The sequence below is a fragment of the Leptopilina boulardi genome, unplaced genomic scaffold (assembly GCF_019393585.1).
Source record: "Leptopilina boulardi isolate dan_hultmark-lab unplaced genomic scaffold, ZJU_Lbou_2.1 LbouV2_80, whole genome shotgun sequence".
NCBI classification, from domain to species: Eukaryota; Metazoa; Arthropoda; class Insecta; order Hymenoptera; family Figitidae; genus Leptopilina; species Leptopilina boulardi.
This window is the reverse complement of record NW_026138028.1, coordinates 969,230-989,109: the sequence shown is the minus strand read 5'-3', so window position 1 is coordinate 989,109 and position 19,880 is coordinate 969,230. Positions and strand designations below refer to the sequence as shown.

The 19,880-nt window shown below is 27.9% G+C and overlaps 4 protein-coding genes across 8 annotated transcripts; 2 read left to right on the top strand and 2 right to left on the bottom strand.

Moving 5' to 3' along the window:
- The first annotated feature begins 131 nt into the window (after positions 1-131).
- On the top strand, positions 132-8,834 carry LOC127290716 (alpha-mannosidase 2). 3 transcript variants are annotated; one of them, XM_051319477.1, is made up of 7 exons: positions 132-987; positions 3,136-3,561; positions 3,848-3,940; positions 4,184-4,356; positions 4,449-4,582; positions 4,805-5,273; positions 5,546-8,834. In XM_051319477.1, the coding sequence occupies exons 2-7, from the start codon at positions 3,307-3,309 to the stop codon at positions 7,746-7,748; spliced, it is 3,327 nt and encodes a 1,108-aa protein (XP_051175434.1). In that variant the 5' UTR covers positions 132-987; positions 3,136-3,306; the 3' UTR covers positions 7,749-8,834. The 3 variants fall into 3 exon arrangements, with proteins under 3 accessions (XP_051175434.1, XP_051175435.1, XP_051175433.1); XM_051319476.1 differs by lacking the exon at positions 132-987 and adding an exon at positions 1,433-2,545; XM_051319478.1 differs by lacking the exon at positions 3,136-3,561.
- On the bottom strand, positions 8,552-13,263 carry LOC127290720 (nucleobindin-2). Of its 3 annotated transcripts, none has more exons than XM_051319485.1 (10): positions 13,045-13,263; positions 12,569-12,689; positions 12,164-12,271; positions 11,824-12,042; positions 11,431-11,527; positions 11,231-11,307; positions 11,053-11,155; positions 10,784-10,964; positions 10,501-10,651; positions 8,552-9,823 (listed from the first exon to the last, which is right to left on the bottom strand). In XM_051319485.1, the coding sequence occupies exons 2-10, from the start codon at positions 12,683-12,685 to the stop codon at positions 9,281-9,283; spliced, it is 1,596 nt and encodes a 531-aa protein (XP_051175442.1). In that variant the 5' UTR covers positions 12,686-12,689; positions 13,045-13,263; the 3' UTR covers positions 8,552-9,280. The 3 variants fall into 3 exon arrangements, with proteins under 3 accessions (XP_051175442.1, XP_051175440.1, XP_051175441.1); XM_051319483.1 differs by having other exon boundaries at positions 8,552-9,826; positions 13,045-13,262; XM_051319484.1 differs by having other exon boundaries at positions 8,552-9,826; positions 13,066-13,262.
- Positions 13,264-13,423: 160 nt separating this feature from the next.
- LOC127290721 (putative RNA polymerase II subunit B1 CTD phosphatase RPAP2) lies at positions 13,424-16,591 on the top strand. The gene is made up of 6 exons (XM_051319486.1): positions 13,424-13,611; positions 14,441-14,555; positions 14,636-15,550; positions 15,737-15,891; positions 15,973-16,131; positions 16,386-16,591. The coding sequence occupies exons 1-6, from the start codon at positions 13,559-13,561 to the stop codon at positions 16,516-16,518; spliced, it is 1,530 nt and encodes a 509-aa protein (XP_051175443.1). The 5' UTR covers positions 13,424-13,558; the 3' UTR covers positions 16,519-16,591.
- A 78-nt stretch (positions 16,592-16,669) lies between these two features.
- Positions 16,670-19,851, bottom strand: LOC127290717 (negative elongation factor B). The gene is made up of 8 exons (XM_051319479.1): positions 19,532-19,851; positions 18,731-19,210; positions 18,478-18,645; positions 18,267-18,392; positions 17,919-18,188; positions 17,543-17,833; positions 17,255-17,455; positions 16,670-16,957 (listed from the first exon to the last, which is right to left on the bottom strand). The coding sequence occupies exons 1-8, from the start codon at positions 19,658-19,660 to the stop codon at positions 16,793-16,795; spliced, it is 1,830 nt and encodes a 609-aa protein (XP_051175436.1). The 5' UTR covers positions 19,661-19,851; the 3' UTR covers positions 16,670-16,792.
- Positions 19,852-19,880: the final 29 nt, after the last annotated feature.

Below are 19,880 nucleotides of genomic sequence, written 5' to 3'. Positions count from 1 at the left end.
AAATAACCCTTTTATGCCTTTTCATTATAAAAATTATAAAAAAGAAGAAACGGTTTTAGGAAAAATTGAAAGATTATGCAAGTGTATAAGTGCACTTATAATTAACGGATACTTCCCCAACGGTATCCGAATATTCAAGATGACCTACGGATATCATTTTGTCCGTGAAAATTAGAATAACCATAGAATTTCCGTAGGATGTCCATGGACATCCCTATAGGAGATCTTAGGGATATCCTAATTTTCCTGGACCCAAATGATATCCTATAAGGACGTCCACACATGGAGAAAAAGGAATGGTTGTGCCAACCATAGGTATTGATAAATACGTCCCATCAATATTATATGGTTACCACAACCATATCTTTAGTTGATACAACCACAGTATGGTTGGCCTAACCAAAGGTTAGGTTGTCACATCAAAATGACGAAAAATTGCAAATTTGATGTGTCAACCTGACCTTTGGTTGCGCCAACCATACTATGGTTGTATCAACTAAAGATATGGTTGTGGTAACCATATAATATTGATGGGACGTATTTATCAATACCTATGGTTGGCCCAACCATTCCTTTTCTTTCCGTGCAGGATATCCTAAAATATCCCTTGCTGTGGGACATCTGACGTTGTATTGCGTCAACATTGCTGTAATATTGCCGTGCTCATTAAAAAATTCGATTAAACTGAAGCATATTCTCAATGAGAATATCTCGAGTAAGGGGCGCTCACGCATGTGGTTCGATACTGAGCTCCCCTCTTGGGCTCTTGGATTTGTATATCCTCTCTCATTCTTGTTCATCTCACAATACATATTTTCTCTTTGTGAATGTAAAAGCAGAGCACTTTTCGTATACATATATTAAGACATATTACCTTTTATCAAATTTATTATAGTAACTAAAAATTTAATGTATCACACCAAGCATATTATTTCTGTTTCTTTATCTATGAGAAAAATGGGAGCAGTGAACCGTGAACACATAGAGGTATATTCAATATCATAACCTTAACCTTCCATATATATATGTATATACTATATATATATATGTATTTTCACAATGTAATTCATTACTAAATGAAATGAAAGAAAGTAGATCAGAGTAATTTTAGTCGATATATATACTTGTCAAGAAATATTTTTTAATGCTAATTTAGAGTAGATATTCAAAAATTATTATATATTACAAGTTAATTTGTTAAATGTTATCTTTTATTATATATGTATATATATATAGGACTTGAAATTACTAAATGAGGCGATTCAAATTCTCCTTAATTTTGAATTAGTGAAAAGTGAGCTACTAATTCACATTAGTAAGAATTTTTACTAATTTTTAATATAATATTACTATTTGATTTTAATAGTTTTAAATTTTTTTACTAAAGTTTTAGTAAAAAGTTACTAAAAATTAGTGATAATTCTTACTATTTTAAATTAGTAGCTCACTTTTCATTATTTCAGAATTAGAGAAAAATATTTTATAATTTAAGAAATAAATTTTGAAATGTATTGAGAAACGATGAACATAATTTTGTCGCACCCAAATGAAATTGAATTGTTGTTATATTGAAAATAAAAAGATTTTTTTTAAATTATAATAATTTATAATTATAATACAAATAATTTAAAGAATACTGATTAAATTTTAATTTGGTATACTTATTTAGCCCCAAAAATAATATAAAAGAAAAAAGGAAAAATCGAAGACACGACGTCGTATGGGGCTATCCATATAAACTACGTTATCTATTTTAGAGGGGTGTGGGGGTCAAAAAATCTTTAAAAATACATTTGACACAAAGGTAACAAGGGTGAAAGAGGGTCTAAAAAGAATGAAAAATTGGTAAAATAGTTTATGTGCATTTGGGCACAACTAATATATTTTTGCATATATAACACCTTGTCCGATGAGGTCCCGATATAGTCTCAATCGCGTGAGGTGTTTCAACACAATTTGAGACCAGATTTGTCAATATGTACTGATGTATAATTATATACATATTTAAAATGTGATTGAATCTGATTCAACCCATTTCGGGAAACATTTTATTAAATCCAATTGAAATGAATTCAGTTATGGCAAATTCAATATGTTTCTGAAATGGGTCAATTGCTTTTAATCGTTTTCTATTGATTTTTTTTAAGGAACTAGTTTATAATATTAGACAGATATACATATAATTGAACACATGCGCTGTAAAATATCCTATAACACAAATGCAACAATGGCGCGTCGCGCCTGTGTCAATCGACCTATCACTACATGTACGTGCGCGCGACCTCTCGACCTGTACCATGTCTCTGAAAATTTTTTATATTATGTAATTTGTCCAAATATTAGATCAGATTTACTATTTTTTATTTATATAAAGAAGAAAGTTTATGAAATCAATTCTTCTTAATCTACAAGTATTTAACAAATTTTGCCAAACACATAAAAACGCATATACTTATTTACCTGCATGGTATATAGAAAACATAAAAGTTGTAAAAGGGCTTTCGGAGATATTACATGTAATGAAAGAAAACTTCAAATGACTGAGGTGATAATTTTAATCATTAGACACTTACAGTAATATTTTAAAGATGGTAATAGAACAATATAACTAAAAAAATTTAAATTTCTTTTATATATTGAATATTAATTATTTTCTTTACACATATTCATGTATGTACTTAATTTGCAAAAGTTTCTATCTAACAGATAATTTAATTAAATAGTATTAATGTTAAGTACAATAAAGTTATAAAATTATAAAATTTATCAGCATATGATTATAATATAAAATTAAATATATATATATGTATATAATATGCTGTTTTTCTGATGCTGTTAAGCAGAATAAGTTTTAAGGAATATAGAGTATAATAATACTGCCGTACGAAAGAAAAACTTAGGTAAACGACATTTTCGCTTTGACGGATTTTGTGCAGTTTACTACTAAAATACCGACCAATACGATAAAGTCGTTTATCTAAGTTTTTCTTTCGTACGGCTGAATGTATAAATGTAAAAAAAAATTATTTCATCAAAATTATAAAATTGACACACACTATAAGTAATTGCATATTTCTTGTAGAGAATTTATGCACAATAGTAACATATAAATATACGTTTTTTATATCGTTTAAGATTTGTCATTCTGCAAAAGTATGTCCAGAAATAGAAGCTTCTGGTGAGGCAGTTAATGGGAAATGAATATATGGATTTGCATTATTTGATATATGTATAGATCATTTCTTACTTACGCATTGACATTGCTCATGTTGCTGGACGAAAGCTGTACTGACAGATGATATAGACATGTATAAATTATTACGACGTAATAAAGCCCGTTTGTTCATCATATGTACAATCTTCGTTTCTTTGCTACTATGTCTATATTATGTCAGTCAAATTCAAGTACCAACTTCCAGTCCGGCAGGTCATTCTTTAGAGACTGAATTTATACAACATTTGCAAGAAAATATAACATCATCATTATATACGTGTCCTGTTATTAGACCCAGAAAAGCAGATATTGATGTCCAGGAAGAGTTTAAAAAATTCGATTTTCAGGTAAACACAATCCTTTCTGATAAGTAAATTATATACGATGATAAAGTTTTGGAAGTGAAAAATAACAAATGTGTTATGTGTGTGTCTTAAAACAAGACGTTTTTTGCACTTTTAAGACGGCTAGTTTTTGCAGTGTGTACTACAGAATAGATTAACAAAAAAAAACTTAAAAAATAAAGTATTTTCTTCCTTTTTGGGTACATATTTTCATATGTACATACATAACGCCGTTTGTATTGAAAATTAATTATAATTTCATGACCATTATTATGCTACATATTTATAGCCATCATGGATGAGAAGTCGTGAATATTGGGACGATAGTTTTGAGGCTCGATATGCTGAACAAAAAAAAAATCCTACTAGGCCACCCTTAAAGGTAAATATTTCTTTTTGTAATATTTAATGATCCCATAATTCGAATATAGATAAATTGCAACCCAGTCAATTTAGGCGCCAACTATCTGTTTAATGTAACATATGCAGCGTTGACTGTTAGTTTAGTAACAACATAATCCAATTATCATTGTTTTGTAGCATATACCTATACTAGTTGGTTTAGTTTATCTGACAAAATTATAGCTAATAATAATAATAATAAATAATTGAATATTACTTATAGGTCATTCTTGTACCACACAGTCATACTGATCCAGGATGGTTGAAAACTTTTGAGCAGTATTTTCATGGCACTACCAGGGGAATTTTGAACAATATGGTTTCGAAACTTCAGCAGTGGCCAAATATGACTTTTATTTGGAGCGAAGTATCATTTCTATCACTTTGGTGGGAAAGGTGATGAAACAAATTTTGTTGATACACTCTTCAATTTAAGGGGTTGTTATTGAATGCTATTTCTGAAACTTTTTGTAATTATTTACTTACAGTGCTCATCCAACAAAAAAAGCAATTGTTAAGAGGCTAATAAAAGAAGGCCGTCTGGAGGTTACAACTGGAGGTTGGGTTATGTCTGATGAAGCAACATCTCATATTTATGCTATGCTTGATCAATTAATTGAAGGTATGTACTTCTTATGCGAATCTAAGAATTATTCTATAGAATATATGTTATGTTATGCTATTATAACATAATGAACTAATTATGGAGAAAATGCACCTCTTCTGCGTTATTTGAAACTGTGTCCACAACAAGCTCCTTTTGTTAACATAACATATAACATAATGAATACAATAGATGTTTTAAGATTTCTAATGTGTTTATTATATTATACATTTATTGTAGGTCACCAATGGTTAAAAACGAATTTAGATATAATACCAGAATCAGGATGGGCAGTTGATCCCTTTGGTCATGGTGGCACCATTCCCTATTTTTTAAAGGCATCTGGTGTGACGGGAACAGTTATTCAAAGGATTCATTATGCTTGGAAGCAATGGTTTGCTAAAAAACAATTTGGTGATTTTATTTGGCAGCAACCATGGGATCAGGATGGAATAGCTGATATTTTGACACATAATCAGCCTTTTGACATATACAATATTAAACATTCTTGTGGACCTCATCCTCATGTTTGTCTAAATTTTGATTTTCGCAAAATTCGTGGTGAATATACAGAATATTCTGTTAGAGCAGTAGACATCACATCAAATAACGTTAAAACAATGGCGGAAATGCTATTGGAACAATACTCAAAGACTGGTTCTTTATTTCCTCACAATGTTGTTTTGATGCCCTTGGGTGATGATTTTAGGTTAGTATACATATTGGATAATATTAATTTTTTCAAGTCAATTAACAATTTTTATATGCAGCATCTAAGACTGCAGCAATATTATTGTAACATATGGTTGCCGTTATATCAGTAATATTTCAGCAAATATAACATGTAGAATATTAAGGCACTATTTTACTAATATATTGCAGCTTGTTCAGATGCTCGCAGCATACACAAATGAAAACTTTGAGACAAAATTTTTATAGATACATATATGAGGCATAGATAGATTATTTTTTTTATTACAGATACGATTATGCAATAGAATGGGACCAACAATATACCAACTACAAGATTCTTATAGATTATATTAACAGCAAAAAAAATGAATACAATGCGCAAGTTGTATTTGGTACTCCAAAAGATTACTTTCGAGAGATAAAAAAACGAATGAAGCACTTTCCGACTTTAAGTGGAGATTTCTTTGTATACTCTGATATTTTTAGTGAAGGCAGACCTGCTTACTGGAGTGGTTACTTTACTACAAGACCCTATATGAAAATTTTAGATCGAGAACTTGAAAGTAATTTGCGATCTGCTGAAATCCTCTATACTATAGCATTGAATACGGCAAAAAAATCTATACAAGAAGAAAAAAAAGACAGGGGGGGTGATCTCAAACTATATGAAGCTTGGTTTGAAAAATTGGTTAAAGCCAGACGGAATTTAGGACTTTTTCAACATCATGATGCAATAACTGGTACTTCAAAATCCTTTGTTATGAAAGATTATGCTCTCAAGTTGTTTGAATCAATTACCGACATGACAAATTTACAAAGCTTTGCAATTCAATCATTAACTTCTACGCCTGCAATAGCTTCAGTTGATTCGACTAGAATCAATTATGTATTGTCTGAATCTGATAGAGATAGTTATGAAAAACTGCCGAAAAAAATTCCTATTAATGTTGAAGGATCAAACAATAAAAGAATTATTTTATTCAATTCCCTTGTTCAAAATAGACAGGAAGTAATTAGTCTGAAAGTTACTTCATGTAAAATAAAAGTTTTAGATCCATACAAAAATTCAATTTCTTATCAAATTGCTCCAGTCATGAATGCAACTGGCATAACTCATGACGTATTTATACTTTTATTCGTAGCTAATTTGAAACCACTTTCTATTGCTACATACTATATATATGAAATTGACAAAATTCCGAGAGAAGCAATCTCTACTGTTTATTGCAATAGGTGTAATAAGGATATTTTATTTCCAATAAAGCCTATTCAACCTAGTGATGTACAATTAGAAAACGAAAAAATAAAACTCATTTTTGATAGACAAAGTGGATTTTTAAAGCAGATAACGAAAAAATCGACCAATACAATTATGCAATGTTCTATTCAATTTGCTGCATATTCCTCTGCTCAATTTCATAGTGGAGCATATCTTTTTATGCCAGATCCAAATCTTAGAGATACAGATAAAGACATACTTGAATCATCGCACCAAAAAATGTATATTGTCTCTGGTAATATTAGCTCGCGTTTAACAGTTGAATATGGAAAGTTGTTGACCCATCATGTTGCCATTTATCATCACCACAGTTATCTTTCTGAGGCTATCCATCTTAGAAATATAGTAGACTTTGAAACACCTCCGAAAAATCGTGAAACAGAAATGTTTATGAGGTTACAAACAGATATTCTCAATGGAGATCCTCCAGAGTTTTATACTGATTTAAACGGACATCAAATGATAAAGAGAACGAAAATTGAAAGAATCGGTATAGAAGGTAATTATTTTCCTATTACAACAATGGCATACATACAAGATAATACACATAGATTAACGTTACTCGTTAATCATGCTCAAGGAGCAGCAAGTTATCAACCAGGTTGGCTGGAAGTTATGTTAGATCGAAGAACTCTACACGATGATTCAAGAGGAATGGGTGAGGGCTTATTGGATAATAAAAAAACTGTAATTAAACATTGGTTACTTTTTGAAAATATTGCTAAAAGCGTTGATAACGGCGGTGACAAATATTCAAAACCATCTTTAATCGCCAATCATCTAAGCAATTCGCTGAATTATCCTGTCAACATTTTTGTTGTAGAACTTGCAACAGCTGCCCTAAATCAGATAGCATCTGAAACAAGATTAGTCAGTCAAAGTTTTCCATGTGATGTTCACTTATTAAATTTAAGGACTGATCATGATTCAAAGCTTCCTTATTTTCCTGAAAATAGTGCTCTTTTAGTACTTCACAGACAAGGATATAGCTGTTTGGTTGGTACAACTCTAAACAATTGTCCCTTGCTCAATTCCGAAGAAGATGCTAACTTTAAGCAAGACATTTTTTTCACAAAATCTGTAGGTAAACTTAACATTACAAAAACCTCATTAACTGGTACTAAAACCGAAAGACATCTAAGAAATGGTTTTCAGGAAATTTTTCTCAAGCCTATGGAAGTTCAAACTTACAAAATTAACTTTTTACGGTGAATTTCATGCCATTCTTTGTAATTTTCATACAAGGATATTACTATTTTTTTTTAATCTTTTATTTTTTAATAGTTTATTGATTAAAATTTTTTTTTAATTTTCTTTATAATCTTCTGTATATTTCTCATATTATTTATTATTATTATATTAAAAAGTTAGCATATGCAAAACACAACTGATATGCGTGTTTGTTCTGGGTATTGTTATGTGACAGTGCTAACGAGAAGAAATGTTATAAATCTTTATTGTATAAAATTGCAGAATATTCAGAAAATTTTTTCTCTAAATTATTCAAATTATAGCGATAGTTTTTGCACGAAACTTGTGACAAAGTAAAGTATTTGAAAAATTCTACACTCAATTTTTATGTAAGTTGGCAATGCAAAGTTGCCATATATGAGACATTTTTCGCAAATTAGATGCATTTTTGTAGTGCAAATTTTCTGAAAAAAGCCTGTCATTTAACAGATGCCTTAATTATATATAGAATATTTTTTACGGAAAATGTTGAAGACTTTTTAAAAGTATTAGTAGTTTTAATTTAAATAAATATTTATTATTTGTTATCCAAGTATTTAAAAAAAATATTTGTCGTGTAAATATATTCAACTTTTTTCATTGTTTCAATAGTGTCCTGTAAAAGAAGCATTATATAATGCTGCCTGTAGAATAGTATTATGAATTATAATTTCCCATTCCAACACAACACCTAATCTTTGAATAGTAATATTTTCAACACTGTATCAATATTCTAATATTTCATCAATATGTGATATGGGGGTGGAAATGTATAAGAGTATGACTGTGCAAATTCAAAAGATTTAATTCAATACTAATGTACAGGAAAAATTTCAGGTACAACAGATGTGCTAACCGCAGTACATCAATGTATGTATATATTAGTGCTAACACTATAAAAAGAAAATTAAAGCTGATTTCAGATATCAAAAGAAAAATTAATAAAATTCTAAATGAACAATTTCTTTTTACAGTGAAATGCCAATTTCATTCATATGTATAATATTCATGTACAGTGCATATACATATATATTGCTTAAGTATAATACTCAAACTTTCAATTTCATAGTCTTGACTGATTTTTCAAATTCCTTTAACTAGAAAATTATGCAATGTCTACTTGCTGTAAAATTTTTGTTTGCAATTTATGGTTTCTTATTAATAAAAATTCACTGATTTTTAAAACGTTTTACCATTTTTTATTTTGACAATTTTATTTTCACCTGACATAAAATTGACTTAGGAAACTATAAACATATTACAATATATCTAAACTAATGTAATATTATGAAAAAAATCTGTAATTCTTAAATGCGATTAAAAACTTGTCTAGAATTAGAAGAATTAAAAAGAATATATCTTTTTAATCAGTCTTCATTTTATCAAAATATACAATATTTCGTCACTATAAAAAAATCTAATTTTTATGTCTGAATCTCTCAATTTCAAGTTTTTCTCAAATTGAATCATCGTTTTTATGAAAAAAAAAAAATTGTTATTTTAAATTTTAACATCTATTTTACATTTGGAATACTGTTTTGTAAATGTACAGTATCTGAATTTTGATTCTTTACTGGAACTTGTTGAGAACTATGATCTGGTTGTTGATTACCTGGAGCCTGCTGTTGACCTTGTGTTTGATTAACTTGCCTCTGTGGTTGGTTAACCTGATTTTGATGATTAATTTCAACGTGTTGTTGTTGTTGATGTTGAATTGGGTGATACTGTTGTTGCTGCTGCTGCGGCTGAACAGGAGGAGCATTTTGAGGAATTTGTCCAGGATGCACTGGCACTTGCTGATATTGTGGCACCTGGTGCTGTGGAACTTGTTGATACTGTGGTATCTGGTTCTGTGGAATTTGTTGATATTGTGGTATTTGATTATGTTGAACTTGTTGATATTGTGGTAGCTGATTCTGTGGAACTTGATGATATTGTGGTAGCTGATTATGTGGAACTTGTTGATACTGTGGTACCTGGTTATGTGGAACTTGTTGATATTGTGGTACCTGATTATGTGGAAATTGTTGATTTTGTGGCATTTGATGAGATGGAACCTGCTGATATTGCAATATATATTTATATTATTCAATGTTTGTAGGTGGGATTTTTTTTATTTGTTTTGTTTACTGAAAATTCTATTTGTTCACTGACCTGCTGAGATGCTGCATTAATAGGCTAAAATGGTGATAATTTTTACCAAAGGCAATTAAACGTGCACATGCTTGTTAGTTATTCTAATAACGTACTACTACAAACAATAACTTTGTGAATATGACTTTAAATTAATGAAATATTACCGATAGCCTTGAAATTTTCGCAACACATAAATTATCCAGTATACAATTTGTTTTTTTTTATAACTATGTACAATGATAAACTCTTAAAGAAGCCTAATTAAGAAACTTGATAGATTTTTTAGGAGAAAGTTCATTATAAATAATAATAAAATTAATTCATTAACTAATTTATAAACTAATAATTAATTAAAAATTAATTGATTAATGGTTGATTGTAAATTTAAATAATTAAAATTTTTAATCAAAGTTTAATATTATACAATATTAAAAAGAAATTAGTAACTACTTTAAAGTTGATAGTGAATTTTAATGCAGAAATTAATTTTAATAAAAAATGTACTACATAAATTATTAGGAATGTTAATACTCAATTCCTAAAGGTGCGTAAAATTTTTTATTTTATCGATTTTACTTTTTTTCTATCCTGTACTTACATTATAAATCGATTTGTTAATCTCTTTTATTCGACGATTTTCATATTCTTTGTATTCTTCTGGAGTGAAAATCTTTTGCTGATCAATTGTTTCCCAGCCAGGATCCACACCAAAGTTTGGATTTTTTGTTACTACTAAATATTCATTGTAACTATAGAAAAAATGTATATTAATAAGAAGTAGCAAAAAATAAGGTTATAAAATTATTAAATATTATTTTAAAAAATCTTAGGCCCTTCGTTGAAAACTCTGTGCGCTCAAGATTTTTTATTGTAAAATATACCTTATTAAAGAGTCCCTATTAGTGTCAGCTTCTTTTAAAAAGTGTTCTCTCATTAGATTCATTTCTTCAATTCTTTCTACTAAATCGTCTTCCGGATGTCCCTCTTCATAAATTTTATCTAATTCTTTACTGAATATAGCATTTACTTCATCTTGATCCCAATAGCCATTACTGTCAAGATCTTAAAACAAATTTTTAACTCAATTAAATGCTGGGAATAAATATCATTATAATAAAAATTAAAAATAAAAATATATTAAATTATTTACCATGCGTAAAAAAGAATGTTCTTGGATCAAAGTCCTGGTCTGTTATATTATCTGTTTCTTTCCAGACTTCCTCGAATTGTTGTTTACTTCCAGGATGATGCAACTGTTAATTTTAATATGTTTAATATTTGAATTAAATATTAAGAAATGTTTGGCCAAGTAAATTTTATTCACTTACGGGCTTGTGTTTTTTATGTTTTTCTTCCATTTCGTGAATTTCATTTTCATACTTTTTGCGATCTGTCTCATTCATACCTGAAATATAATAAAAAAAATATAATATCTGAAACAAGATTATCGATAGAGTAACACATGTATTTCCATTAAGGCATGCAATAAATTAATCCTTAGTATGAAAAACCTTTTTTTCCGTATTACCCTTCATTTTTTGTTCCTGTTCGTATTTTTTCTCCATTTCATATTCTTTGAACTGCACTTTCCTTTCCCTGTCATATGCCTCTAAATCTTTATGCAACTGCAATAAAAATATTATTACGCAATATTAAAGATAAATTATTAATGCTACTATAAATTGATTACTAAATTAAAAATAATTACTTTAAAAGAATAAAAATTAATTTAATTAAATAACAACTAATAAAGTAGATAATAAGTTTAATTGAATAAATTAATTTGTTAATAATAAAATTAATTAATGATAGTAAAAAATTGATCAATTAATTAAATGAAATCAATTATGTATTAGCTGAATTAGCGGAACATAATTTTTAATTTACAAAACTTTTAATTGAAAAATTATTACTTCTCTACCTGAGTTATTAATTTCTTTAAATCTTCTTTCTCGAAAGTTTGAATGTTATTATGATCCAAATGTTCTAGATTTTTAGAAGGTTTTTTATGCTCTTCATTTTGCATGTTTACTTCTCTTATGACATGTCTCAGTCTTTCCACTTCATTACGTTTTATTTCATCTAACCTATTTCGCACATGGTGATTTACGTAATCAAGCTCGTGTGCTATTTTTCCACTCTTAAAAAATATTTGTATATTAATTAAGTTTTTCACTTCATTTCATTTCTAACATTATTAAATAAAGTTTAATAATAATTAATCATATTTCAATAATTATAATAAAATATCATTTACTTACTTGGATATCTTCATTAGTAGAATCATTGAGTACTTTTATAAAATGCAAATCAGTTTCTAGAACTTGTATTATTTCTCTGGCATATCTGTTATATTCCACAATATTAACCTATAAACATAAATTGATTAGTAAATTAACTTTCATTAAATTAATTTATATATTTAATTAAAATATTAAAGGAATTAATATTTTTTAATATTTAATTTAATTCTAATGAAATAAGATTATAAGTTTAATTATTATTAATTTAATGATGAATTTATCACTTGGTGTAATGAATAGTAATGGAATAAAATTATCAATCCATCCAAGTCAAAATGGTCAATAAAATATTCAAAGTAAAATAAATTATTAATTAATTAATTTAAACTCAATTATATATGAATGACAATTTAATTATTTTACCGGGTCTTGTATTGGCGCAAACTCTTCATCTTTCTTTTTCTCCTCTACATTTACTGGCGGTGCAACGGATAGTTGAATGATACAAATAAACAGTGCAAAAAGTATAAAATGCTTCATTTTTCTAAAAAAAATAAATAAGAAATTTGTAAACTTTAGTTACACTAATAATTTATTCACACCATATGGAAGAAATTGTTAATTAATATTTTCAGGATTGATGGAGGCATTAAAATAATAAATTTCCTCTTTACAGTATAAGTGAGTCATGTGGATGCAATAATATACTTTATTGAGCAATATCCATTTTTTTGCGTATGTCAATATAATAGTGTGAGTGTCAGATATTTAAATAAAACTAATAAAAGATAAAGTTTTTGTAAAATATTTCGACTAAATATAGTAAAATAAAAAACATTATTTTAGGCATAAATAAGTTAATGATTTAATATACAATAAGAATTAATAGGTTAACTCACAAAATTGTAAACTGGAAATACCTGGTGTTTGAATTCAAAATAAACTTGTTAAAATTTGAAGTTGCATATATGTCATGAAAATATATAAGAAATATTCAGAAAAATGTTGACGTGTGCATTTGCAAATCGTTTATATTTATACAATTTACTATTGAAAGCAGCTTTGACAACTGCAAATTGATTACGTGCATTGAGGAAATACTTTATTTTTTTCAAGCAAAAGTTTCTTTAAGGTACTTTTTTAGTGACAGTTTTTTGTTGATCCTGCACTCGAAAAGTGTTACAATTTGGAGGTTTCTCTATACACAACCCTGACAGTGCTTGTTTTACGAGGTGTGACGTGTGACTGCACAGTGCACACTTATTATGCTTAGGCTACTTCTGGACTCGCCTTAAAGATATGGCCACATGATTATAAAAATAAACAAAAAAACAAATGTTATGAAAATTTGTTTCTGTTTTGATAAAAAGTCATTAAGAAGAAGTGAACAATTAGAAATATAAATAAATAAAAATGAATTCTACAAATGCAAATGTATCAAATATTAAAAGGAAAAAAAAAATGAGGTAAGAAAATATATTATTTATTAAATGTTCATTTCGTTGAACGTATTGGAATGATTCTTCCACTATGAAACATTTTTACAACTTTCAAAATAACAGAAAAATATATTCTATAAAAACCTAGATAAGTGACACATTTAAATATAAATTAACGATCTTACTGTGATAAATTAATAGTATTATCAAAATTGACATATAAAAATTATTATAGTATAAAAGAGGTAAAGGTTATGTTTGTTAAAGGATATAACTTAAAAAAATGTTTTTTCTTAAATATTTTTCTATTAAGATATCATTAATAACAATTTAAAAAATAGTTTTATAGATATTTAAGATTAAATTAATTTTTTAGTCTTATATCAATAATTAAATATGTTAATTTTTGAGATTAAAATAATAGATTTAAAAAATCAAAATTTTTTACTTAAATAATTAATTTAAAATTAACTACAACTTTGAAATTAATTGAAGATATTAAAAAGAAAATTTTATTTATTTATGAAGCATAAAATTTCCATAATTAATAAGTAAAGGGTTTCAGTAATCTATATAATCTAGAAATTATATATTTGAGTTTAAATAAGACAAAAAAATGAAAAAAAAAAAATAAATAAATTTATAATTTTAAAAATGTCAATAATTTGTTAATTTCAGACTGTATGTTTAAAAAAAATAGGTTGATCGATAAATTTTTAAAGCTTCGTAAAATAAATGCAATATATCATACAAAAAGTTATTATAAATCTTATTCCTTGTTAAAAAAAAAAAGAAATAAATTATTTTGAAAACTCAAACTATATCCATAGTTTTAAAATTAAATATGTATTTACAGTAAAGCCCAGATGCAACTAGCTATTATTAAGAAAAAGGAATTGGATGCTAAGGCACAAACAATAGTGGAAAGATTACTTGAATCCGACGTTAATTCTGAATGGCTACTAGAAAATGTAAATGATTATATTTAAATTTATGATTACTGGAAGTTTTTCTCATCGCAGTTATTGTTTTCTTTTTATTTGTGTTGTAGTTAATCCATATAAATAAATGTCATATGGAGGACGTTATTGAAGAAAGAGCGATAGAGAAGATGTGTGGTTATGCTCTTTGTAAAAATTTATTGACTAAAGTAATATCTCAACGTTATCATATATCAACATCAAGAAATAAAGTTTACGATGTTAGACGACGAAAAAATTTTTGCAGTTCATTTTGTTATGGTGCGGCAAATTATTTATTGGAGCAAATGTTATCAAGTCCTCTATGGTTAAGAGAAAATGAAAAATCCCCCAAGTTTCGATTATTACCTGAAAATGAACAAAATAATAGTCCGGGCGAAGAAGTTATTTATAAAAATTCAATTGATCCACATGAATCTGTTCAACATGTAGAAGATGATTTTACGGGAGAAACCATTGATAAAATTAGCACTGAATTACCTGAAAAAGGTAAAACGAAATGCGTTACTTTTCAATTACCAAACGTGGAGAAAGATAATGAAGTTACTTCTCAAAACCAAAATAAAACATGTGTAACGTCTATTCTTGTTGAAGATATAGTGGAAAATGATAAATTAACAGTTTCGTCTGATACATTAAAAATGAATCAAAGAAAAGAGTCAGTTTTTCAGAAAGAAAGAAAATTATCAAAAAAATGTTATAATAATGCTGATACTATTGGCTCATTAGTTAAACGAATTGAAAGTGTTTTTAAAGAATGGATTACAGAAGATACACTTCGATTGCTTTTTGGAAAAGAAATTGATAAACAAGAAATTTTTAAAAATTTAGAAAAACATGAAAAATATATTACACTTTGTCAAAAGCTGAATGAACTCCAGTTCAATAGGGAAATCAAGCAGACGGAAATTATGGATAATATTAGTTTTAAAACCGTTCCAGATTATTCAGTTCTACAAGAAGAAGGAAAAAAGTTGCAATTAAAGGTACTATTAAAATAATAAATTATTAATCGAGTTAGATTAATTTAAAAGCTTTCGAAAAATCAGTGTACATACCTCGTGTTCAACATCTAACAGTAAAAAGAAACTAAAGTTTCATAAAAGTCTTTCGTTTATATTCAAGTATAGATATTTAAAATAATCTACGTTTATTTATTTATTCTTTCATAGGTACGAGCATATTTAAAAGGTACTATAATTGAAGATGATCAAAATGTGAGTAATGTTAATCAATCTGAAGAAGAGCTTTCCGTTGCTCCTTTGGTTGATTCTCAAGCTCCAAATGCCGTACGGCGTAGAATTTTTATAGATAAATTAAATAGTATGTAAGTATGGTTTTATTATTTTCTTATGTATTTCATACCAACTCACGTATAATAATTGTACTTATTTTTCATATAACAAAGATTGCAAGATCTACTTCAATGTGCACCAACTTTATACGCTCACAGCAAAGAAAGAGTTAAAATGATAAAAGCAATAGTAAGCACATTTGCTTTAACGGCTGAAAATATAGTTTTTAAGTCTGTTGAGTGGAATCTTGTCGGTCTCATTACTATCAAAATGTAAGTAATATTCTATTTAGAATTAATTAATTCAAACTGTTTTAAGTTGAACATAAATTTATAATTCAGCTAAAGGTTTACATACGAAACATGTAAGAAAACCTGGAATGTGGACAATTCCTGTAAATTAGAATCAAAAATATAAATTAAAACTACAGTCATTGTGGTTTTAATTTAATAGAAATTTAAAATCAATTTATTGAAAAATATTTCAAAAGCTGTTTTACTATATATGTTTAATTTCAATTAAACAGGTTAAGTTTAATTGATTCGCAGCTGAACAATTTGATAAACGCTAAGGATTCTTCACGGTATATTTCAATGATATTGATGTCTTATCAATTAAATTCAGATTACCTGGACACATTCGTAAGTAGTTTAAGATAAAAAAAAAAAAAAAGAATTAACAGAATTATATTAACAGTGAATTTATATTAGCAAATAAAAAATATTTTTCAAATGAGGAATTTGTTATTGCTTACCCAATAAGTGACACTTAACAAGAAGAGAAACAGTTTGCTATAAAGTATTTAAGAAATAGCATTTCAAATATTTATGTATTCCAAAAAATAACATTTCATAAGAAGAGTTAAATTATATAATTTTCTATTAAATATAATATAAATACAAATATAAAATTTATAGTTAATTTTAAACAAAGTTAAGGAAACCCTTGCCTGGGAGTTGATATTCCTGGAAGTGGTGAAGCAGAACAGTCCATAGTAAGAGTATCCATTTGATTCGAAACCATAGTTTGTGTTTCATTTGATGTATTGATAAGTTTTTTATGTAAAGCCTCATAAAGACTGTGTACTGTTTCATTGTGCTAAAAAAAAAATTATTTCTCTCAGAATACTTGTTATATATTTTGAGAAAATTGAGTTTTAGTATTTTTTATACTGAAAACCTTTCTGTTTAGAAATAAGTCTAAATTAAATTAATTTAAGAGCAAAAAGGGGAAAATATTGTTAAAGAATTTCCAAGAAAATCCGAGTTTTATAATATTTTATACTGAAACCCCTATTTAAGAGGTTAAAGGCTGCTTGCTATATTCATATATTGTACGTAGTAATTTAAATGGTAAAAGCATAACTTTTTCGAAATAAATAAAAACTAGACTTACTTGACCAGTTGGTTGAAGAGCTTTCATCAAAGTATGTAATCGAGCTGGAGGTAATTTAGAATGAATGTACCACAATAACTTCAATAAATGACGAATCACATTATCTCTTCCTAAACTCGTCAAAAAGAATTCATCAAAAATAACTGTACAAAATGATTCATTTGAAAATTCATCGGCTAAATTCACAATAAGTAAGGAAACCTAAGGTAAATATTGAATTATATTTAATTCTTCGTATTATAAGTGTTTTATATTAATGAAGAAAATGGATTTTGTTAAGAAACTTACCAATGTATGTAGAAACGGATCTTCAAATGCTCTTTGTCCTTGACAATTTTGTAATGTTGATAAAACTCTCATAAGGCCTCGTGCATCTCCTCGTCCCCTGGCAGTAACGCCACTACCTCCGCCTCCAACATGAAGAGCATAATACATAGAAAGAACAGCAGCAACACCAGAAAGTTCAGCATAAGCTTGACAAGCATCTGGTGGTGGTCCAGAGTGTTCTATTATAGCAATGGCACTTTCTCTCTCATCAGGAGGAAGCTTTTGATTCAACTGTCGTATTTGATCATCTACCTACACAATTTTTAAGTTATTTCAATATATGACCTTGAAGCATTCGAAAAACAGTCGACACGAAATTAAAAATTAATCAACCTACCATGAGAGACATCAACGCTGGAAGAAATTTGGTAACAACTTGACTATCAAGTTTGGGTTCTTTAAATTCTTGCGAATCAATCATTTGCCAAGCAGAGAGGCCCAAGGCAAGCATTCGAAGAAGTAGAACTAAAACTGCATTTTCTCTAGGAAGTGAATCTCCATTAATAAGATGAAATGCAATTTTTATTGCACTGCTAGCTAAAAAATTTACAGCGTATGGATCACAAAGAATCATACTTAGATCACCCAATACTTGTTCTTGGCCTCGCTAAAACAAAATATTATTTATACGTCTATTGAAAATTGATAATAAAGAAAACAAATTTATAATTAACCTACTTCATACCTTAATACTGTCGAGAAATCCTTGTAATTCCCTTGATCTTTTCACATCGACATTCTTTTCCCTGATACAGGCGTCCAAACACCATGTAAATTTATGACATGGGTCTACTGATATAATATCTTGTACCTATTTACTTTAATGAGTAAATATTTTCTTTTTTCATTGAATATATTCTAATAAACATTGTAATTGCTTTTAATTTACTACATACCTCTAAATCGTGCAAAGCCATTAATAATTCTGCCCTTAATGTACAATAATGAATATTTTTCGTTCTTAAAAATAGAGTTCGAAGAAATTGTAAAACCATATCATATAATTTAATGCTGTGACCAATCATATGTGCCAATTTTTGCACTACTTCTCCTTGTCGTCTAACCTAAAATAACGGCATTATAATGCTAGGAACAACACATTTTTTCCTTAATTACTTTCTGAAATTAAGTAAAATTAACATTATTTACCTTCGGTGAAGGAGTGAAGAAAAGACTATTTAAGTTCTGATGATCAAAAAGAACTTGTTCTTTTTCCATGATATAACCACTAAACAAGGGAGATACTTCATCTCCAAATAAACTTTGATTATCTTTCCAAATTTGTCTTTTAACTTCTGTATCAGCATCATTATACAATTCTTTTTCTCTTACTAAAACTTTCAAATATTTATCATCAATGTGAGGAGTATTCCGAAGAATGCACATAACAACTGGTCTAAGTGCAGGGATTCTAACAGCAGGAAAACTTTTTGCTAACATTTCTTTTAATTTACGATCAGTTGCTGAACTTTTATCACCTCTCTCGGCTCCAATTTCATTTATTCGTTTAATAAGTTTTTCACGTAACTCTTCCAGAACCGAGGCATGGAAATCTAATCTTCGAACTCCATGAAGATCCAATAAAGGTAGCATGGGTCGCAATGAAGGTAGTAGAATTCCATTTTGCATCTAAAATATGTTGTTCGATAAATGAATATATGAATATATATATCTGTAATCGAAAATTTTAAATACAAAATGGAAGAACCAACTCTTAAAATGTCAATAAGCCAGAGGTGTAAAAACGAATTTTTTTCTAACAATTAGAAAAATTATTTTATAAAAATTGGATATACATTTTTTAATGTTCTTTCGCCAGACATGTGATGAAATAGAAACAATGTTCCATGTAAATTGAACGTTTAGCTACTTCGTTCCAAATTCAGTTTAATAGACAATCAATTTAAAAATATAGATATCACAGTTTATTTATATATATATATCAATTACCTGAAACTCCTCAATAGCTTTTAATGGATCTTCACAACTCGTTAAAGCATCTCTAAGTGAATTTTGTCCTGGAATGCCTAATTCTTCTAAACTGTCAACAGGTGTACCATTATTTCTTCGAACATTCATATTTACGGCTATTTTTTATATATTCGAAACATTAAAAAATTATTATTTTAATAATGTTTTTTTAAACTTCTTCCCATAGATTACACAAGACACTATTGTTAAAACTTTTAATCTGAGGTCTTTTTTCAACAACAACAATGCTGAAACGCCATACTATACCGGCCAGCGGAAGATGAGCGGAACCATGATTTAACAACTAAGGGCCAACGCACAATAAAAT